This window comes from Molothrus aeneus, unplaced genomic scaffold (assembly GCF_037042795.1).
Source record: "Molothrus aeneus isolate 106 unplaced genomic scaffold, BPBGC_Maene_1.0 scaffold_40, whole genome shotgun sequence".
Classification (NCBI taxonomy): Eukaryota; Metazoa; Chordata; class Aves; order Passeriformes; family Icteridae; genus Molothrus; species Molothrus aeneus.
Window position 1 is genome coordinate 1,686,871 of NW_027099068.1, and position 16,893 is coordinate 1,703,763.

Consider the following 16,893-nt stretch of genomic DNA (forward strand, 5'->3'; position numbering starts at 1 on the left):
GCATGTCTATAGAAACCTATAGGATAGGAACTAATTATAAACTATGCTTAGAAGCACAATAAATGGCTTCTCCTTGATTCACGTTGAATTGTGCAGAGTCTTTTGTCTTTTCTCCACATACTCCTACTCTAAATCCTACTCTACAGTCCTACTCTACAATCCTACTCTAAGATGGCTATGGAGAAAATGGTCCTGATATGATTATAGCACTGTTTGCTTCTCCATCCTCCTCTTCACTGAGATGATGAGTGGTCTCAGGGTGGATGCAGCCTCAGCTGATGTTACAAATGGATGCTGTTCACAAAAAAACCCCAAAAACCAAAAACAAATACAAAAAAAAAAAAAAAAAGAAAACAAACAAATTAAAAAACAAACCAAACCAAAACAAACAAACAAACAAAAAACAAACAACAAAAATACAAAGAACAGTGAAGAGTGAACCATTACTTTCCAAGCTCAGTGCTTCACAGGCTCAATCGGGATTTCTCTGGGTCCTAAAAAGACCCAGAACGAGGAGCAATGGCACCATCTGCTACCCAGCAGTCATGTGCAGGACCCTGCCATCACAGGCAAACCTGGCCCAGAATCCCACTCATCCATTTATTCAGGTTTCTTTATCTTGTTGGGATCTTTGCCCTGCCAGTGCTCTAGAAATGGTGCTTTCTGTCCCTGGGTTATCTTCCTTTCAGGAAACTCCAATGACTCACATAGGTCCCTGTCTTTGAAAGACAGGCACTGTGCTAATTCCCACAGGGACAGAAAGCAGTGTCTGCCTTTCCATGCCCTGCCCCTCGTGTGCTGGATGGCACCTTCCTTCCCAGCAGGGCCAGCCCAGTGGCACTGGGTCCTGCAGTTCCCTCTCTGCCACACAAGCTGGCAGGAACCCTGGCGCAGTTCCTGTCTGCTTGAGCGTGCCAGGCAGCAGATGGGGCTGGGACAAGTCCCTCCCAGCTGTCCCTGTTTGTGTGCCAGAAACCTCCAAGGGTGGGCTGGGGGGCACAAACCAGGGCCCCTCAGAGGCTCACAGTGAGCCCCCACAGCCCCTCCTGCCACAGCCAAATCTCTGACTGCTCAGCTGGGACTGGCTTCCTTGGGTTCCTCCACCACCATTTCATGTCTCTGTACCCTGCATTGCTCTGCTTCAATTCTTTTGCCATTAGATAAAACTGAACACTCCACCAAATTAGAAAAGAGGGCAACAGAAACAGTCAGAGGACAGAGCACCTCTCTGCTCAGGAAATGCGGAGAAGAGGTGGAGTTATTCAGTTTTGTGAAGAACAGGCCCCAGGGAGACTTTATTGCCACTTTCCAAGACTTCAGAGTGGCTTTGAAGAAAGTGGGGGACATCTTTAACAGGGCCGGTTACAATAGGATATGGACAAATATTTTTAAACACAAAGGGCATCTAATCAGAGTAGGTCTAAGGAAGAACTTGTTTACTCGGAGCATGGTGCCACCCTGGCACAGCTTGCCCCAAGAGCTTGTAGGTGCCCCATCCCTACAACCATTCAGGCTCCGGTGGCAAAGGGCTCTGAGCAACCTGATCTCTTTAAAGATGTCCCTGCTCATTGCAGGACACTTGCACCACAGGACCTTTACAGGGCCCTGCCAGCCCAGCCCAGTCTAGGATTCCTCACCGTTTTCATTTGAAGAGCACCAAGAGTGGAGGTGAGGAGGAAAGGGGCTCATCTGATGCCTTGGACTTGAGTGGAGGAGGAGCCCGTCCCTCAGACCCTGTTTCACCTGCAGCCCCTTCACATTTTACCTGCAGGAGCTCCTTGGCAGACCAGCACCGCGCCTCGTCTCTCTGCAGGCAGCAGCTCAGGAAGTCACGCAGGCAAGATGAGAATAGGTTGGGCTGCTGCAGCTTTTGTCTTCCTCCTGTGGCTATCAGGACTTGAGGCTGGGGAAAAAGGAGACACCAGGCTACACCTGCTTCTTTCCTATCTGTAACTGCTCTCCTGGGTCCCATTGATTAAGTGCCACTCTGCAGTGGCAGTTTCTGCCCTGGCAGAGACCCAGAGATGACTTTCCTTTACCAACCAAAAACCCAAACTCCGATGCAGCCACAGCTTTTCCAACATCCCACAGATCTTGCCTTGGCAGCTGATTTCATTGACTGACCTAGTTAGTGGGAACTACATCACCACAAGCACATTTCCTTCCCTGAAGATTCATACCAGCTTGAGAGGCTTTTTGGAAGAAGGACTTTGCTATACTAACTCTACTATATCCAAGGGTTAGTACATGGAAAAGTATCTCTGCAGTGCTTCTTGGTCCCTTAAGAGCAGCTGCCATAAAACAAAACTAATCCAGCTTTTTGCTTTGTTCTTGAAAACAATGGGAATTGGAAGGAAAGAAAGGAAATCCACCAGGTGCTCCTCAGGTAAGGAAACAAACATTTGGAATCTCATCTTCAACACAGACACATTAAGATGCATGCACAAATGTACTGGGATGAAAACGCCTGCTTGGACACACAGGAGCCACCTGCAGCTCTGTCTCTCAGCAGCCTGAAAATTTCTGCTTTCCTTACATGGAAAAGAAAAACTTTTCATGGTCAAATCAGAAGGAGAGGTTCCATCCCTACGGTCACCCTCTACTCATTTGGCTGCTCAAGTCAATGCATTAATGGTAGGCCCATCCCAGAAAGTGCCAGGAAACAAATGGGAGGTTTTGGCAGGCTCTCCACATCACCAGGCTCTGGCTTGGTGACGTGCAGAATGTGGCTTGGGCTAGGAGAGAAACACGATCACTGAGTGTTTCAGCAGCACTGCACAAGAAGCAGAAGAGACTCTGTGGCCTTTACACCCTCATGCCCCAGTTTGAAGCATGTTTCCCAGTGAGAAGAAATTGCACAGTGGGGTAAGTTCCTCTCTAAAAACCAGTGCCCTAGCAACTTTCTTGTGTTTGGGCTTCTTTTCTTCATTTCTGGAAATGTAACACCAGTTCTAGAGGCTTGCCTTGTGGTTTTAGGGGCATCTTCACAGACAGACAAGTGGGAGCAACTTGAAACCCAAAGCAAATGTTCCCTGAGAAGAGCTGGGGAGTGTTTGCCTGTGGTGAGGCTTGAGCTGTCTGGCAATCCCTTTCCATGATGTGCAGAAACATCCAGCTGCTCCCCAGAGCTCAGTCCCTCTGGGCACGCCAGCCTCTGGAAACACCTGACGATTCCAGCCTTTCTCCTGCTCAAGAGCATCTAAACTAAGCTGAGCTCCAGTTTCTTCAGCAAGGCCAAGGATGCTCACTTCCATGCAGCTGACAGTGTCCATGGAGCTCAGCAGGTCTTTCTGATACTCCTCAGGCCAAGGAATTACAGTGTAGATTGGCAAGACATTGGCTGATCGTTATCCAGTGTGGTTCGTGTGGAACCAAGCTCTAACATGCTGACAAGTCAGAGGGAGAGAGCTCATTCTGCTTTTGCAAGATGGTATTTAGAAACATAGGACACCAACTTGGAACTATTCAAACCTCAACTTGCAGAATCCATCTCAAATAGACAAAAATATGAATGGCAAGAGGCTTTGGAGTCTCCATAAAAATGCCCACCACTGTAACGATAACTCTGTGCTTGTGGCACTGAAATAGATGGTGACCAAAGAGACTTTGCTATTATCCTCTTTAACCCAAAGGAGAATTTCAAATCCAGAAATGGCAATGCACTCCCCTTGTGTACAAATAATTCATGCGGCTTTCTTTCCTTTTCCCACATCACCAGAGGTGACAAAGAGGGTTTTATCCTGACTCTCAGCTGAGCTCAGCCACTGGCCATGGTGGGGAGCTGGAGTCCTCCCTGTCATTAGAACTGTGCAGGCCAGGGATGGCCCTGCTCCTGTGGTAAAGAAACACAGCACCGCTGTCAACTGCCCACGTTGGATCCCAGCCCAGGCACCTGCCTGCAAGCTCATCAACTTGTTAAAGTACCAAGAAACAGCCAAGGGTTTGGCAAACAATTCTAACTGCAGTCGGAGAAAAACACATCCTAAACTTATCCAGGCCACCCACACACATGACTGAACCATGTACAGATGACTTGAAAGCCTGAAAGTTTCGAAGACCCACAGCATTTGGAAAAGATGCTACAGAATGGAAGAGAAGAGCTGTGTTTAAAAAATGAGAAAGCAAGCAGAACTGCTTGGGCATTGCTTTGGTAGTAGGTTTTTTCTCTTTTTCTTTTTTGTTTACTTTTCTTTTTCCTTTTTTTCTTATGTTTTCTATAAAATTGAAACTGGGAAGGTCTAACCTCCATTTCTCAGAATATTTATCACATGTCTACCCTCTCCACTGAAAAATTCTTGTCCTTCAGAAACAGAGTTCCAACATTGTTCAAAAAACAAGTGAGAAATGTCAGGCATGGCTGGAGGCCAAAATGGCAGGTTTCTGAACTGGTTAGGTTTCTGAACTGCCACTTCCCTTTCTGATACAACCAAAGCTACAGCAGATGCTGATGTGTTGCAGGGGCATTTTTAGAAGGAGACCTTGGTGGAAGCGGTGCCAGCAGATGGCAATGGGATTTTGTCCAATGGCACACAGAACATGGGACAGGTGAGAAAGACAGTGGGATCAGTGAGTATCTGCACCTTACCAAGACAGGAGTTGCATTCCAGTAAGGAACTTCTCGTTCCACCATTTCGATGCCCACGATTCCCAAAGACCATATGTCCACTTTGGGGCCATATGGTTGACCTGTCACCACTTCAGGCGCCAGGCACCCAGGAGTGCCGGCCACGCAGCTCCACCTGCCCTGCTCAGGGGTGAGCTGAGCAAAGAGGCCAAAGTCAGCTGTGGAGAAAACAACAAACCATGAAAGCCAGCTCCAATTAGGAAACCAAGCAAAAGAATTCCCCACTCTCAGGCTAAGAATGTGCTGTTGAATCTCCTGGAGAAATGTGCACGCTCGATTTCCTTGGGGCTTTAGCCAAGGGAGTATGGAATTGGCCGCTTCCAAAAAAACCCAGGTTTCTTAACGCTGCTCACAGCAGTGGACTTTATGCCCCTGAAGCTTTAGATTGTAGCTCCCTCTGTCTGGAAGGGACACACACAGAGCAACACCACTCTTGACTGCTTGTGGTTCCTTATACCTCTGTGCACGTTGCAACTGTGCCTTCAGCTCGCAGCAGGGGTCCCTGCACTGCCACCAGCACCATTTCTGGGGAGCTGGCAGTCACTCCAAGCAGCCCCACACCCACATCCCTGGAATGCTGCACCTGACCAAGAATATACTCACCCAGCTTGACAGAGCCGTCGGTTTTGAGAAGGATGTTGCAGCTCTTCACATCTTGGTGGATGACACGGTTTGAGTGCAGAAAATGCAGTCCTTGCAGGCACTGAGCGAGAAAACAGAAACAGGAGGGCAAAAATGAGTGATGTGATTTCATCACACCAGAAAGGAAACAAAGAATCTAAAAGATTCCCTCTCCAGGGGAATGGAGAGTAATGGCAGAACAGTAATGGCCACTGAGAGGAAGAGCTTGCTGCTCCAACACTTGCAGAGCAGGACCTTTCTAAGGAAAGGCACATCAGCTTTTGAAAGAGCAACAGCACTTGCTGTTGTAGGCTGTGCCCTGCAAACCAGCCAGGATGACTCCTGCTGCAGTGGACGTGCTTTTTCCATGCAGAGGACAAAGGAGGGGTTTTGAAAGGAAAAGTCCCTCCCTTTGGTGTGAAGCAGATCACTTTTGGGTGGGAGGCTGCACGACAAAGATTTTCTTGCTGGCCTCAGCACAGGCTTGGAAGTATCACACCAGTCACTTTCCGGAAGCAAAGAGCATTTTGGCTGCACTACTATCCTTTTCAGCTGAGGACTGTGAGACATGAGTCTTTTTTCTTTGCTGATCATTTCAAATCCTGCCACCAGCACCTTTGCTTTTACAGGCAAGGAATGCAGTGAAGACAGACTCCAGGCAAACATTTAGAGAGGCAAAGTGGAGAACAGCAAATACAAATACAAGAGACAGAGCGAGAATACAGCAGCAGGAGATAAGAGTACTGGCACTGAGTACAGGGAGTGCAGGGGCACTGGCAGGCCTTTCACTTGAGATGCTTTTACTTGCCCATAGAATAGCAGCAACACAGAAACAAAGCTTGGCACAGGAAATCACTCCAGCTCTGAGCCCCTGTTTCCCAGACAATCCTGCCCAAGCCCTTGGAAACACATGGGATTGCTGACCTCCCGACTGATGGCTGCCATCTCATCTTCAGACAGGTAGGTCTTGCTGATGACATTGCTCAGAGTGCCTCCATCCATGTACTCCATAACCAGCCAGAGCTCCTCACCCACAAGGTAGCTGAAAGAAGGAAACAAGGGCGTGGAGATGAATGTACATGGCTAGGTTGCTGTGTGGAAAAGACAGGTTGATTCTGCTTTTCAGGTCCCTTTGAGACAAAGACAAAATAAAGGAATAGACATTCCCTCTTGTCTGTGCATTGTTTGCCATCTGTGCAGTCTCAAGGAGAAAGGCACGGCTGCGAAAAAGGAGATGTCTTAGATGGGCAGCAAGCAAAATGTGCAGTTTAGTAACAGCCCAGATAAAAAACCTGTCACACATGGTGTTTCTGGAAAAAAGCACCTAGTCTTCCTGGCATGCATAGCAATGGAAAACAGTGGCAACAATCCAAGGGAAATCCTTGTTAGTTTACCTGGACGTAAGAAGACACTTGAAAAAAATCAAGCTCCAAAACAAAGTGGTGGCTGTGAATATAGAGATCATTGATTTAGTAAGACACGACACATCCAGGTTTTTGAACAATTTTCAAATACCATGTGCCAGTGAAGACTCATGCAGACAAAATGCAATCTCTTCCCATCCACTGGAGATGAAAGGAGCAATAATAATTAGCCAATAATTACAGCTCTATTTTCTGCCAGTGACCAAAGTGGGATTTTACCTTGCATGTTTGCAATATGTGAACAAACGTTCATGGGACAAAAGCACAACTCACCTGTCTAAACAATTGACCAGGTTGGGATTCCTATTCACCTTCATGACCATGAGTTCATTGACTTTTAGTTCCTTCTTCCTCAGTCCTTGAAGACGTATTTTCTTTATGGCCACCTAAAATGACATTGAAAATCAGTAACTTGAGAGGTTGGTGGCACGAGACCACAAGGCACATGGAGCGAGTGATTTTGCAATGACACAGCTGAGCTGTGCCAAACTGCCTTGTGATTAGGCACTGCAGTAATTAGGAACTGACGTTCCAACAGCCCATTTCTCTGCTCCCTTGGGAGCCAGTTACAGGACACGTGGGGCCACTGACATTTTGCCTTGACCACTTGGTAACAGCGGTGTCTCGGTTATCACCCACAAAGCTCTGACCACACTCTCTGCTGCTTTGTTTGCGACTCAGAAGAAGCAATCCATGCCTTAAAACTCTGTGGATACATCTTGGGCTATGGGCAGGGCTTAGGGCTTTCAGGGACGCCTTGCAGATCTCTCCCTATGTGCAGTTCCCAAGTGCAGCAGGTGGCTAAGGAACTACCGGTAACTTTCAGATGTATTTATTGGCAGCCAGAAATGAGAATTCAGGACTCTGAAGCTGTGCCCCAAAGAGCAGTGAGGTGCTCGAAGGCACCACCTTTGTTTCAGCAATGGAGAGCGAGTGAGCGCGTCCTTCTCTGAAAGGAACCGCTGCCCTCTGTGCCTTCCTTCCGGCAGCTGAGGAGGACAAAGTCCCAAATGCATTTTGCGGGCTGGCACCAGTCTGTGCTTCTTGTGCCTTTTCAGCATAGCTCTGCCCAAAGCTCCAGCCACAGCTCACACCAGAAGGGAAAGCCCTCGAGTGCAGCAGAATCTGCAGGTGCTGTTGACATTTACCTCTCCTCCTGTGGCAGTGTCGAGTGCTTTACAAACATCTCCAAAAGTCCTAGAAACAAAACAGAAGCAGAGAAAGGAGAAGCCATTTAGATCTTGCAGTGAAAGCCAGCCCACACAGGAGATCTGTGCTGTAAATGCCTAAGACCTGCAGGACACTGGAAGCATGGAGATGTCTTTGACAATGCCTTCTGAGCACACTTAGAAATTCTGATCAGCACTGACAATCTAAGCCCAGTGCCTGAACACATTTGCAGCTTGTCTGACTTCACACTTGATACCTATTCCACCAGCAAAACACCTGATGCATAGTTTTGTAAAATTAACATTGCTTGGACTCACCCACTGCCAATATTTTCCAGTTCAATGTATTTTATAATAGGATTTTCCATCTTCGCCATTCTCCCTGAGGGAAACAAAATGCAAGATGTTCACTTTAAAGCAGAGATCCCAGCTTCTAGGAGATACAAAAGGCAGCCCCACTGTCTGGGGCTCTGAGCCCTCCCTTTGTGGACAGCTGGCTAAGAACAACAGGAACAGGAACTGGAACAACAAGAAAAGAACAGCAGGTCCACAGCACAAGTGGCTGGCACAGAGACTGATTTCTAGCATCCTTTGAAGTGAGAGACCTCTTGACACAGGGAAGCACAGGGAGATACATTCAGAGACTGAGACCAGAAGAGAATACCTACCAAGGCAAGTAAGTTTGTCATCTAGAAACATTAAGGAGAGCTGGAACTAACAGTGCCTTTGTTTTCTTGGGAATAAACACTGTGAGATTTAGAAAAGGTTTCCTACTTGCTAAGATTAAATGCACCTGGACATCTAGAATCAATTCCTCTGAACAGATGTCAAGTTCAGAACAGGAGGAATTATTGCCAAGTGTTCCCATCTTTTCCAGCTTGCAGCAGTTTGCCAGAAGAATGCCTCTGCGTTTGTAAACCAGAGCAGCTCATGCTAGAAGCAATCCCGACGGGGCTTTCAGCGTCAGGACCCTCACCCTTTATGAGCAGGCTGAGCTCAAAGACGCCCTTGCCCGTGCCCCGCGTGAAGAACCACGCCGCTTCTCTTCACCCCAACAGCGCGGATCAGTCGCTCCCATTGCACTCGCCCTCTCGGCACCGCACACGTCCCCATCTTCCCAACTCGGCACGGCGGGCATGGGCACAGAGGACAGCAGTGCTCCTCAGGCGCCCTGTGACACAGAGAGCTGCCCAGAGGAGATGCTGACCCTCTTGTGAGTCCAGGCCGTGCGACGCAGCAGCCGGCCCAGAGAAGGGGCTGCTGCCTCAGGCAGCTCCGCGCTGCAGCAGCCGGGCAGCAGCAGGACCCTCCCAGCCAAGGAAGGCTCAAGCCTCTGCACTCCCACCAGCCCTCAGGGGCAGGGCAGCGACCACAACAAGGCTGGCAAAGCCCAAGCATGAGCACTGACAAGCACTGACTGGAAGAAGCCAGAGTGAGCCTGAGCCCTGTACAAGCTGTTGCCCCCATTCAGGACACAACAGGATGGGCTTTGAGATCAGCCACACCGAGGCGCAGATCAGTGCCCTTTTTGTCCCAACAGGTGATGGTAGACACAGAATCCACTGGGCTCTCTTCTCAACCCTACCAGATCTTATCTGAGAGCACAGCACTGGCAGCTGTTAAGGGCAAGAAGCAGATTCATTGGGTTGTGCTGCAGAATCACAAAGGGCTTGATGTGTTCTCCTAGAGACTGATCTCAGCAGAGCTTCTGCCAGTGGCTAGGACTCAAGCAGTCACAGCCTTCTGCTGATCCAGGAACAATGCCTGCTTCTGCCTTCGGCAGAGAGGGAAGCCCAGGCAAACTCCAGCCAGTCTAAGCTGCCCTCAGAGGCAGCAGGAACACCCAGAGCTCTCTCTTGCTGCCTCGGAGCAACGCCAGCACTTCTGTGACACTAAACTGAGGAGAACCCTTTGGTACAGCTATGCTGACACGTGCACACAATACACTGTCCCTCAGATAAGAAAGATACCAGACGTACTCAGTTGCTCCAGGGAGTCACCCGCCATCTCCTGTTGCTGAGCAGCAGCTGGGTCAGCACGGGAGGTGAACCAAGTGCTCAGGCTCCACTTCTTCAGCTGGAGAGCAAAGACTCCTTGGGACGGCACTGCTGCTTCTGCAGCAGCTTCAGTGTCAGAGTCGGTGTAGATCTGAGACAAGAAATGAGTTTATGTCAGGAAGGTGTGGCAGAGATTGCCCTGAAATGCAAGAGAGATTGCCACTTGAAATTCAAGCCCTTAGGAAGCTGCTGTCAGCCACATGCAGAGCTCTTCAACTGGATTGCTTTGGATGTCCACTTGTGAAACCAAATGGTCAAAACCAAAGGCTGGTTTTACTCGAGGTCATAGCCAGTTTCTTGTTCTAAAGGATGACTGCAGCAACGACCGCTCCACTTCCTCCCAAAGACTCCTTTCCCCCTCCTAGGTCTGCAGATACATTTGCAGCTCCTCATTCTAATGTTCTACCTCCTGCCATGAAATTCTCTTTTTCTGCACCTTCCTCGGGACGTGCTCATCCTGCAGCATCTCTGGATGGTTCAGTTCCTGGGCCTCATGCCAGCCTCGGGGCTCTTGGTTGCCCGTCATTTGCTGGAACTCTCTGCAGGCTGCCAGGTAGGATGGCAACACTTCCACCTCAAGTCAAACAGAACAAAGCAGTCAGAGACTACAGCTTGTCCCCGTCAGCCAGGAGTCATCGACTGGGAAGAAAGTAGAGAAAAGGACAGGAGCAGATTCACAAGGGATACAGACAGCTTGTAGCTCGTATTCCAGATCTATGTGAGTGACCATGTTTACCTGCAAAAACACCTCAAGAAACAAGGTCACCTGGAAGAAGCCAGCAGGAGTTCATTCGGATGACTGCTGGCTAAATGGCCAAGGGAGTAATGCCACTGTCTAGAGCATCAGCTGAGATTCAGCAGACCAGGAAGTGCCCTTCAGAGCAGCTCTGACAGAGGCCTCATCAGGATGGCACTCAGAGGCATCACCCACCCCCTGCTGCTCTGCACTGGAAAGGCAAGGAGGGCAGAAACCACCCCTTGGGTGACTGCAGTGGCTATTGCTGTTTCACTCGCTTTTCTAGAGCCTTTTGTTCCTGAAGGAGGCGATTAATTTTCTCTTTGATGATTTTAATTTTTTCGTCTAGCCTCTGCTTCCTTGCCTTGATCCTAGCCTCAGTTTCCTGCAGCTGTGCCTGCATCTGTTCATCAATTTTCTGTAAACAACAACGGAAAGGACTCTCTTTCATGCGTGGAGTGGCTGCCATTCCTTCATTCACCTGTTTTTGTTGATTGCCCCTCTGCATAGGGAGATTCTTCTCCTCTTGGATGTCTTCATTCCTCCTCTTTGCTGCCATGATGTCACTCTGAGCTTCAGGCAGCTCTGCTTGTGGCTCTGCCTTGATGTTCTGTACACACAAAAGCAGAGCAAGTGACTGAGAGCTGCCATCAAGATCAACTTTTCCCTCTTTTAGCCTCAAAATCACATTTATTCAGCCCCTTCTTTCTGCTTCTCTACCCAGCTCTGCTTCCACTGTAACCATCCTGTCCTGGTGCTGGTCTCTGCAGATTCCAAGGCTCTGTCCTTTCAGTGCCTGTGGGACTTCCTGGCCTCCTCAGTCCCAGGAGCTCTGGTTTATGCCCCTCTTCCTGCCCTTCCCTCTGTCCCCTGGCCAGTCAGGCTTACCTGGCCATTCTCCTCTGGCTCTTCCACCTGCTGCCCGAGCTGCTCTTCCTGCTCTCGGGCAGGGAACAGCTCTCCCTGAATCTGGCACGGCATCTCAGATAAGGCAGTCTGCTCCTGCTCTTTCTCTAGAAGCACCTGCACAGAAAGCAAGAGAAGATGGGTTTCAACTTCCCGTACGACCTTTGTGGGCCAAGACTCAAAGACTGCTGGGCTCACACGCTCCCAAAGCACTGTGCTGCTGCTCTGCTGGGTCCTTCTCTGCTCGTGGGGAGGCACAGATTCCAAAGTGACCCTGGCCCTACAATCAGGGGCCATCTGGGACTGAAGCTCCAGCAGCCTCTCAGGCAGCTGACAGGGAAGGTGTGGCATTTCTCAAGGGTCTGGTGAGGGCCTCCCTCTGCTTCTGCCATGTCCTGTTTGTCTTTCAGTGGTGACTGACACCCCGCCCTGTCCCATAGCTCCATCCTGGCCCTGCAGGTGGCTTCCTGGGTGAGCTCACTCCTTGTGAGAGACACTTCTGGAGTTCACATTCCCTTCAGGCCTGCACCAGCATTCCTCCTTCCTGACATCTACACTCTTCTTAGAAAATGGGGTCATTCAGGAGATAGGGATGCATGCAAAGATCTCTGATGGAAGTCAGAGAACCTCTATGGCCATCTCAGTATATGGAGGAGGACCAAGGTGTTTCTTCTCCCTCTTTTGTCAACTGAGAATTCTGACCAGCAGTAACAGAGTTTCTCATAAGGCCCCATTAACAAATGCACTTACACAGCCCTGGGGATGCCAGCGAAGGAAACCATGTGTCATGTAATGCATGTATGGGCAAAGTCACCAGATCCCAGCTACAGCATGGGATAGTTCCACTCCCTTAGGACATGCAAAAATTTAAAGGATAAAAAGAAGGCTTCAGGTCAGAAAAGGCTGGAGTAGGAAAACATGAGGGGAAAAAACAACCATCTCTAGAGGGGGAAACATCTCTGCCTGCTCAGGATCAGTCAATGGAACTTGTCTCTACTCCTGTCCTGAAGGGATGCCTTGCGGTGAGCTTTGCATCTTCCACTGCTTTGGAGCAGAGCCAGGAAGATTCAAATAGACAGATAGACAGACAGATCTCATTTTTATAATCTCTCTTTACTGTGCTGTGGTATTTACATTCTTTGAACACAGAGAGATATAATTCTCTCTCCTAGGTTTTTTAAGGGGAGGTAGTGAGAAACTTAGAGAAGAAGAGAAAACAATTATTATGTCTACTTGCTGTTCTTGTTGTTTAGTACATGTAGAATGTGTTCTAGTGATTGTTTACTAAAAGTGATTTGTTAATTGGATTTTAGTGATAGTTGTTTAGCTTGATTAGTTAATTAGATAAAAGCTGTGTCGTGACTGTCTGGAGACAGTCACAAGTTTTTCTTTAGTAGCTTTTTAGTATAGTATCTCTTTAGTATAGTTTTAATATAGTACTAGTGTGATATAACATAGCTTAAGAAAGCATTTGTTTAACCTTCTAAATCATAGAGTCAAAGCACATTATTCGCCACGTGGGGGTCACCCTGAATCAATACTGTCCTTTCTGTCGCTACACACATCAACACACTCGGTAGCAGTGCCCCGATCTGCAGCCATCCTGAACTTGCTCTCCTGTTGCTTCAGTAACCCACACTCTTGGGGAATCTGGAGCGTGTGGGTCCTTCTGGAATGCAATCAGACCCAGAGCGTTGCACTGGGAACTGCACTCTGTGCATCTGTGCTCGGGCAAGTTCTTCTCTTGGACTCGAGCACACTGATGGTGCTAAAGTGGCTGGAATCAGAAATGCAGCCCAGCCCCTCCCAGCTCCTCTAATCTCTGAGCACCAGCTGGAATGCAAGGGCATTGATTTCCTGCTCAATTCCCAAATACAACACACACTGATTCCCTGGGCTGCCAAAAGACACGGGAGCCGTTAACCTGAAAGTGATGTGTTTCTGCCAGTGCTGGAAAAGGGCAGGAAAGATTGAGAAAAAGCTCCCTTGCTCCCTGGAGAAGGAGAAATGACACAAGGCTTCTCCTTCTAGCAAGCAAACAAACAAATAAACAAACAAAATATGAAAGTGTTACCTACTCCAGTGTCTAAAGCACTTGGATGCAGTGAAGGGATGTTTGGCAGGGAAACAGCCCTTGTGCTGAGCATTGGATCTGTGGATCTAAGGCAGGGATCTATGGAAGTCTGCCTGAAGGTCCCTCATGAGCCCCCATTGTCCAGGCTAAAGCTCCCTCAGCACCTCCTCGCTGGCCTTGTGCTGCACCCCTTGCCCAGCTCCCCTGTCCTTCTGTGCACGCGCTGCAGCCCCTCAAGGACTTTCTGCTTCCCAGGGCCCACAGCTGCACCCAGCACTGCAGCGGTGGCCGCAGCGCTGCCAGCACAGGCCACGCTCCCTGCCCTGCTCCTGCTGCCCCCCTGCTGCTGACACGGCCACCGTGCCCTGGCCCTTCTTGGCCCCCTGGCCACACGCTGCCTCATCTTCAGCGGCTCAAGGCCGCCAGCCCTGCGTCCTTTTGGCCCACGCAGCTCCCCAGCCACAAAGGTGCCCATTTCACTTCAGATACAGCAGGCATCATTGCAAGGTGTACATCCTGGTTTTAGCATTACAAGACAGCAGTCAAGGACTTGCAGCTTTGCTCCCACTCCAGGCTCCAATGCAGTTTTCAAAGCAAACTACACAATAGAAGGTATCAACAGACACATGCAGCGTCTGGTTTTTGCCTCAGAAGAAGGGTTCAGAACTACTCACTTTGTTTCTTTTGCCACACTAGACAAGAATGCCCCCCCCCCCAGCTTCATGGACAACACAGTCATCTCCTTGCAGCTTATCAAAGACCAAGAAACAGGCAGACTCAGAGCACCTATCTGCTCTGCTACTGGCTGCTCTGCCTGAAGAGGCAGAAGAGCAACCTGACAACAAAGGCACCAAAATCCCTGACTTCAAGCAGCAGCTCTACATTCCCAGCGTGCCTCTGAAATAGTCCCAAGTAAGCACACCCAAGAAGTTTGTGGGGACAAAGCACCACAAAGAGCTTGTGTGGTCAGATCAACATTTTTTTGTGCCTGCAGCTACTTGGCCAGTCTGTGCAGGGGTACAGGTCCCTCCACGCCACAGTGTCCCCTGTGTATCTGACAAGGCTGAGCACAGTGCCTTTGACATGCTCCCTGCTCTGGGATCAGGGAGCATTCATGCTCCAGGCTGGCCCCTATCAAAATGCCAGGAAGCTGCTGCCTAAGCATGACAGATCAAAGCCCATTGTCCAGCTGCCAGAGGCTGGGGGCAATCACCAGGTCCTGGCAGGACTCCAGCACTCAGCATCCTCAGCCAGCAACAGCAAGTGCCGGCTGGTCAGAAACTTGCAGCTCTGCCTTGCACCAAAGACAGCAGCACACACAACTGGCACTTACTGGCTCAGAATGGTCAGGCTGTGGTGTGACCACAGCTGGAGGCTGGCGCTCATCCACCTCATTTGCCTCCTCTTTGGCCTCCTCTCCATGAGCAGAGGGAGCCAGAGGAGAGACTGCTGTTGGTTCTGTGATCTGTGGACAGACAGCAGTGTGAGGGACAGAAAGTTACCTACAATTTATAACCTTATTTCTATTCAGCACTTTATTCTACTCAGCTCTATTTCTACAACCAGCTGTACTAAGGACAAATCAGAAACTTTGATAACAATGGGATTCTAAGTCACTGCGACTGAATTTAAATGGGCTAATTCAACAGAATTGCTAATAGTTCTGAATTAGACATTGTGCCCTGGCTGCTATCAAGAAGCAACATTCTCTCTGCAAAATGAGCTTTTCATTCCTTGAAAGTTCTGAAATGGAAAATCAGGAAAAAGCCAGCGATGCCTTTGTTATTGCTGCTGCAGACATGGAAATGGATTTTCTTTCAGCCTACCCAGCTGGCCCTCTACACTCTGCTGCCACAGGCCAAGCTCACAGCTTGCTCTACAATTCTTAAGCACCAGGAACATGAAATGTTCCTTTCTCACTCACCTCAGGATCAGCACCTCTGAATACATGGATCATGTGATCTGGAGTGGGCAAGGGAAAATGAACAAGTGCTGTGAGAAAACTGCCTGGGCTGCTGAATCCCACAGAAGAGAAGAAGTCAACCCAAACAGAGAGTATTTTTCTTTATCAACATCCCTTCACGTGACATACTTCTTTCACACAGCCAGCAAGAGATCAGGACAATAATCTTGGTTGTGCCTACACCAGTAAATGAATACAAACGTGATCAAGGAAATGCAAATTGTTCTTCAACACTCAATGCTTCTGTTCTGTTCAACGGATAAAGCAGCTCTTGTTCTCTTGTCTTTCAGGTACTTTTTTAAAAAACAGAAGTTGCATGCACTAATTCCCATTAAGTTGCTGAAAACAGTCACCCAGAAAAGCTTCCCCAAAATCCCCCTGAGCTGTGGCAGTTCTACTGTGAAACAGCACAGCAGCAGCTCCAGGGCTCAGGAGCAGACACTCATGGCTTTAGAGTTTGCACTTCACTGCAAAGGGAATCACTATTTTAGCACTCAGTCAAGGGTCAAAATAGACAGTCAAATCCTTTCATTACAAAATTTAGAATAAAAGAAGCTTTCCCTCAGTTCTGGGGAGAACTACAAAGTCTTTAGAAGGCCTTCTGAGAAGGCCTCCCAGTCTGCATTTTGGAAGTTGTCCTGCTTGATCCAGCAAACTGAGGAAATGACAGACTCTGCTGCCACAGACTCTCCCGTGGAGGGAACGGAAGCCCTGCAGGTTCCCTTGCAAATGCTGCCCCTGTGGCTACAGGCACCCCCTTTTTAGCTGAACGCCCTGACAGGAGCTTTACCAAACCACTGGCATCCTAATGCTCCTTCTCTTTCAAAATCAACCCAGTCACTAAGACAGAGCAGGAAGACATGCAAAAGCCAGGTTAGCTTACACCCTAACCTAAATAGAGTTGAAACCTCTTCTTACTTGCCAGGCTAGTCATGAAATAGGCGGAATAAACAGTGCCATACATGGTGCAAACTGCAGCAGCGAGTTGCTCAATCATTGTAGCACTGTTGTTCAAGTTTACCCCAACACTACAAAAGCCAAGACTCCTGTCAGTGTGCAGCTACACACTGACAAAGGCCACAATCAGGAGGATGCTCCTGATCTCAGCAAGCCCTAGGGCTGCTCTGGCACTGAGGCCTTCCGTGCAACAAGGCAACCTTCTGATGTCACCACGACGATGTGGCAACCATGCCCTGATATCACAAAGCAAAGTATGACAAAGCAAAGCATCACAAAGCATGTTAGTCTGTGAATTTATGCAAAGCAGTAACCAACCTTCCCTACAGCAAACACAAAATGGCCTTGGAAGTTCTCCTCTG

The 16,893-nt window shown here is 48.9% G+C and overlaps 1 protein-coding gene across 1 annotated transcript; it reads right to left on the bottom strand.

The window, feature by feature from the left end:
• Positions 1 to 201: 201 nt before the first annotated feature.
• On the bottom strand, positions 202 to 16,814 carry LOC136570863 (serine/threonine-protein kinase PAK 3-like). Its single transcript, XM_066571267.1, is given in 11 exon segments — positions 202 to 294; positions 1,766 to 1,903; positions 4,586 to 4,782; positions 5,228 to 5,327; positions 6,170 to 6,287; positions 6,943 to 7,055; positions 10,906 to 11,241; positions 11,520 to 11,654; positions 14,945 to 15,076; positions 15,536 to 15,573; positions 16,493 to 16,814. Coding segments are annotated over 11 exon segments (1,722 nt in total).
• Between the last annotated feature and the right edge of the window lie 79 nt (positions 16,815 to 16,893).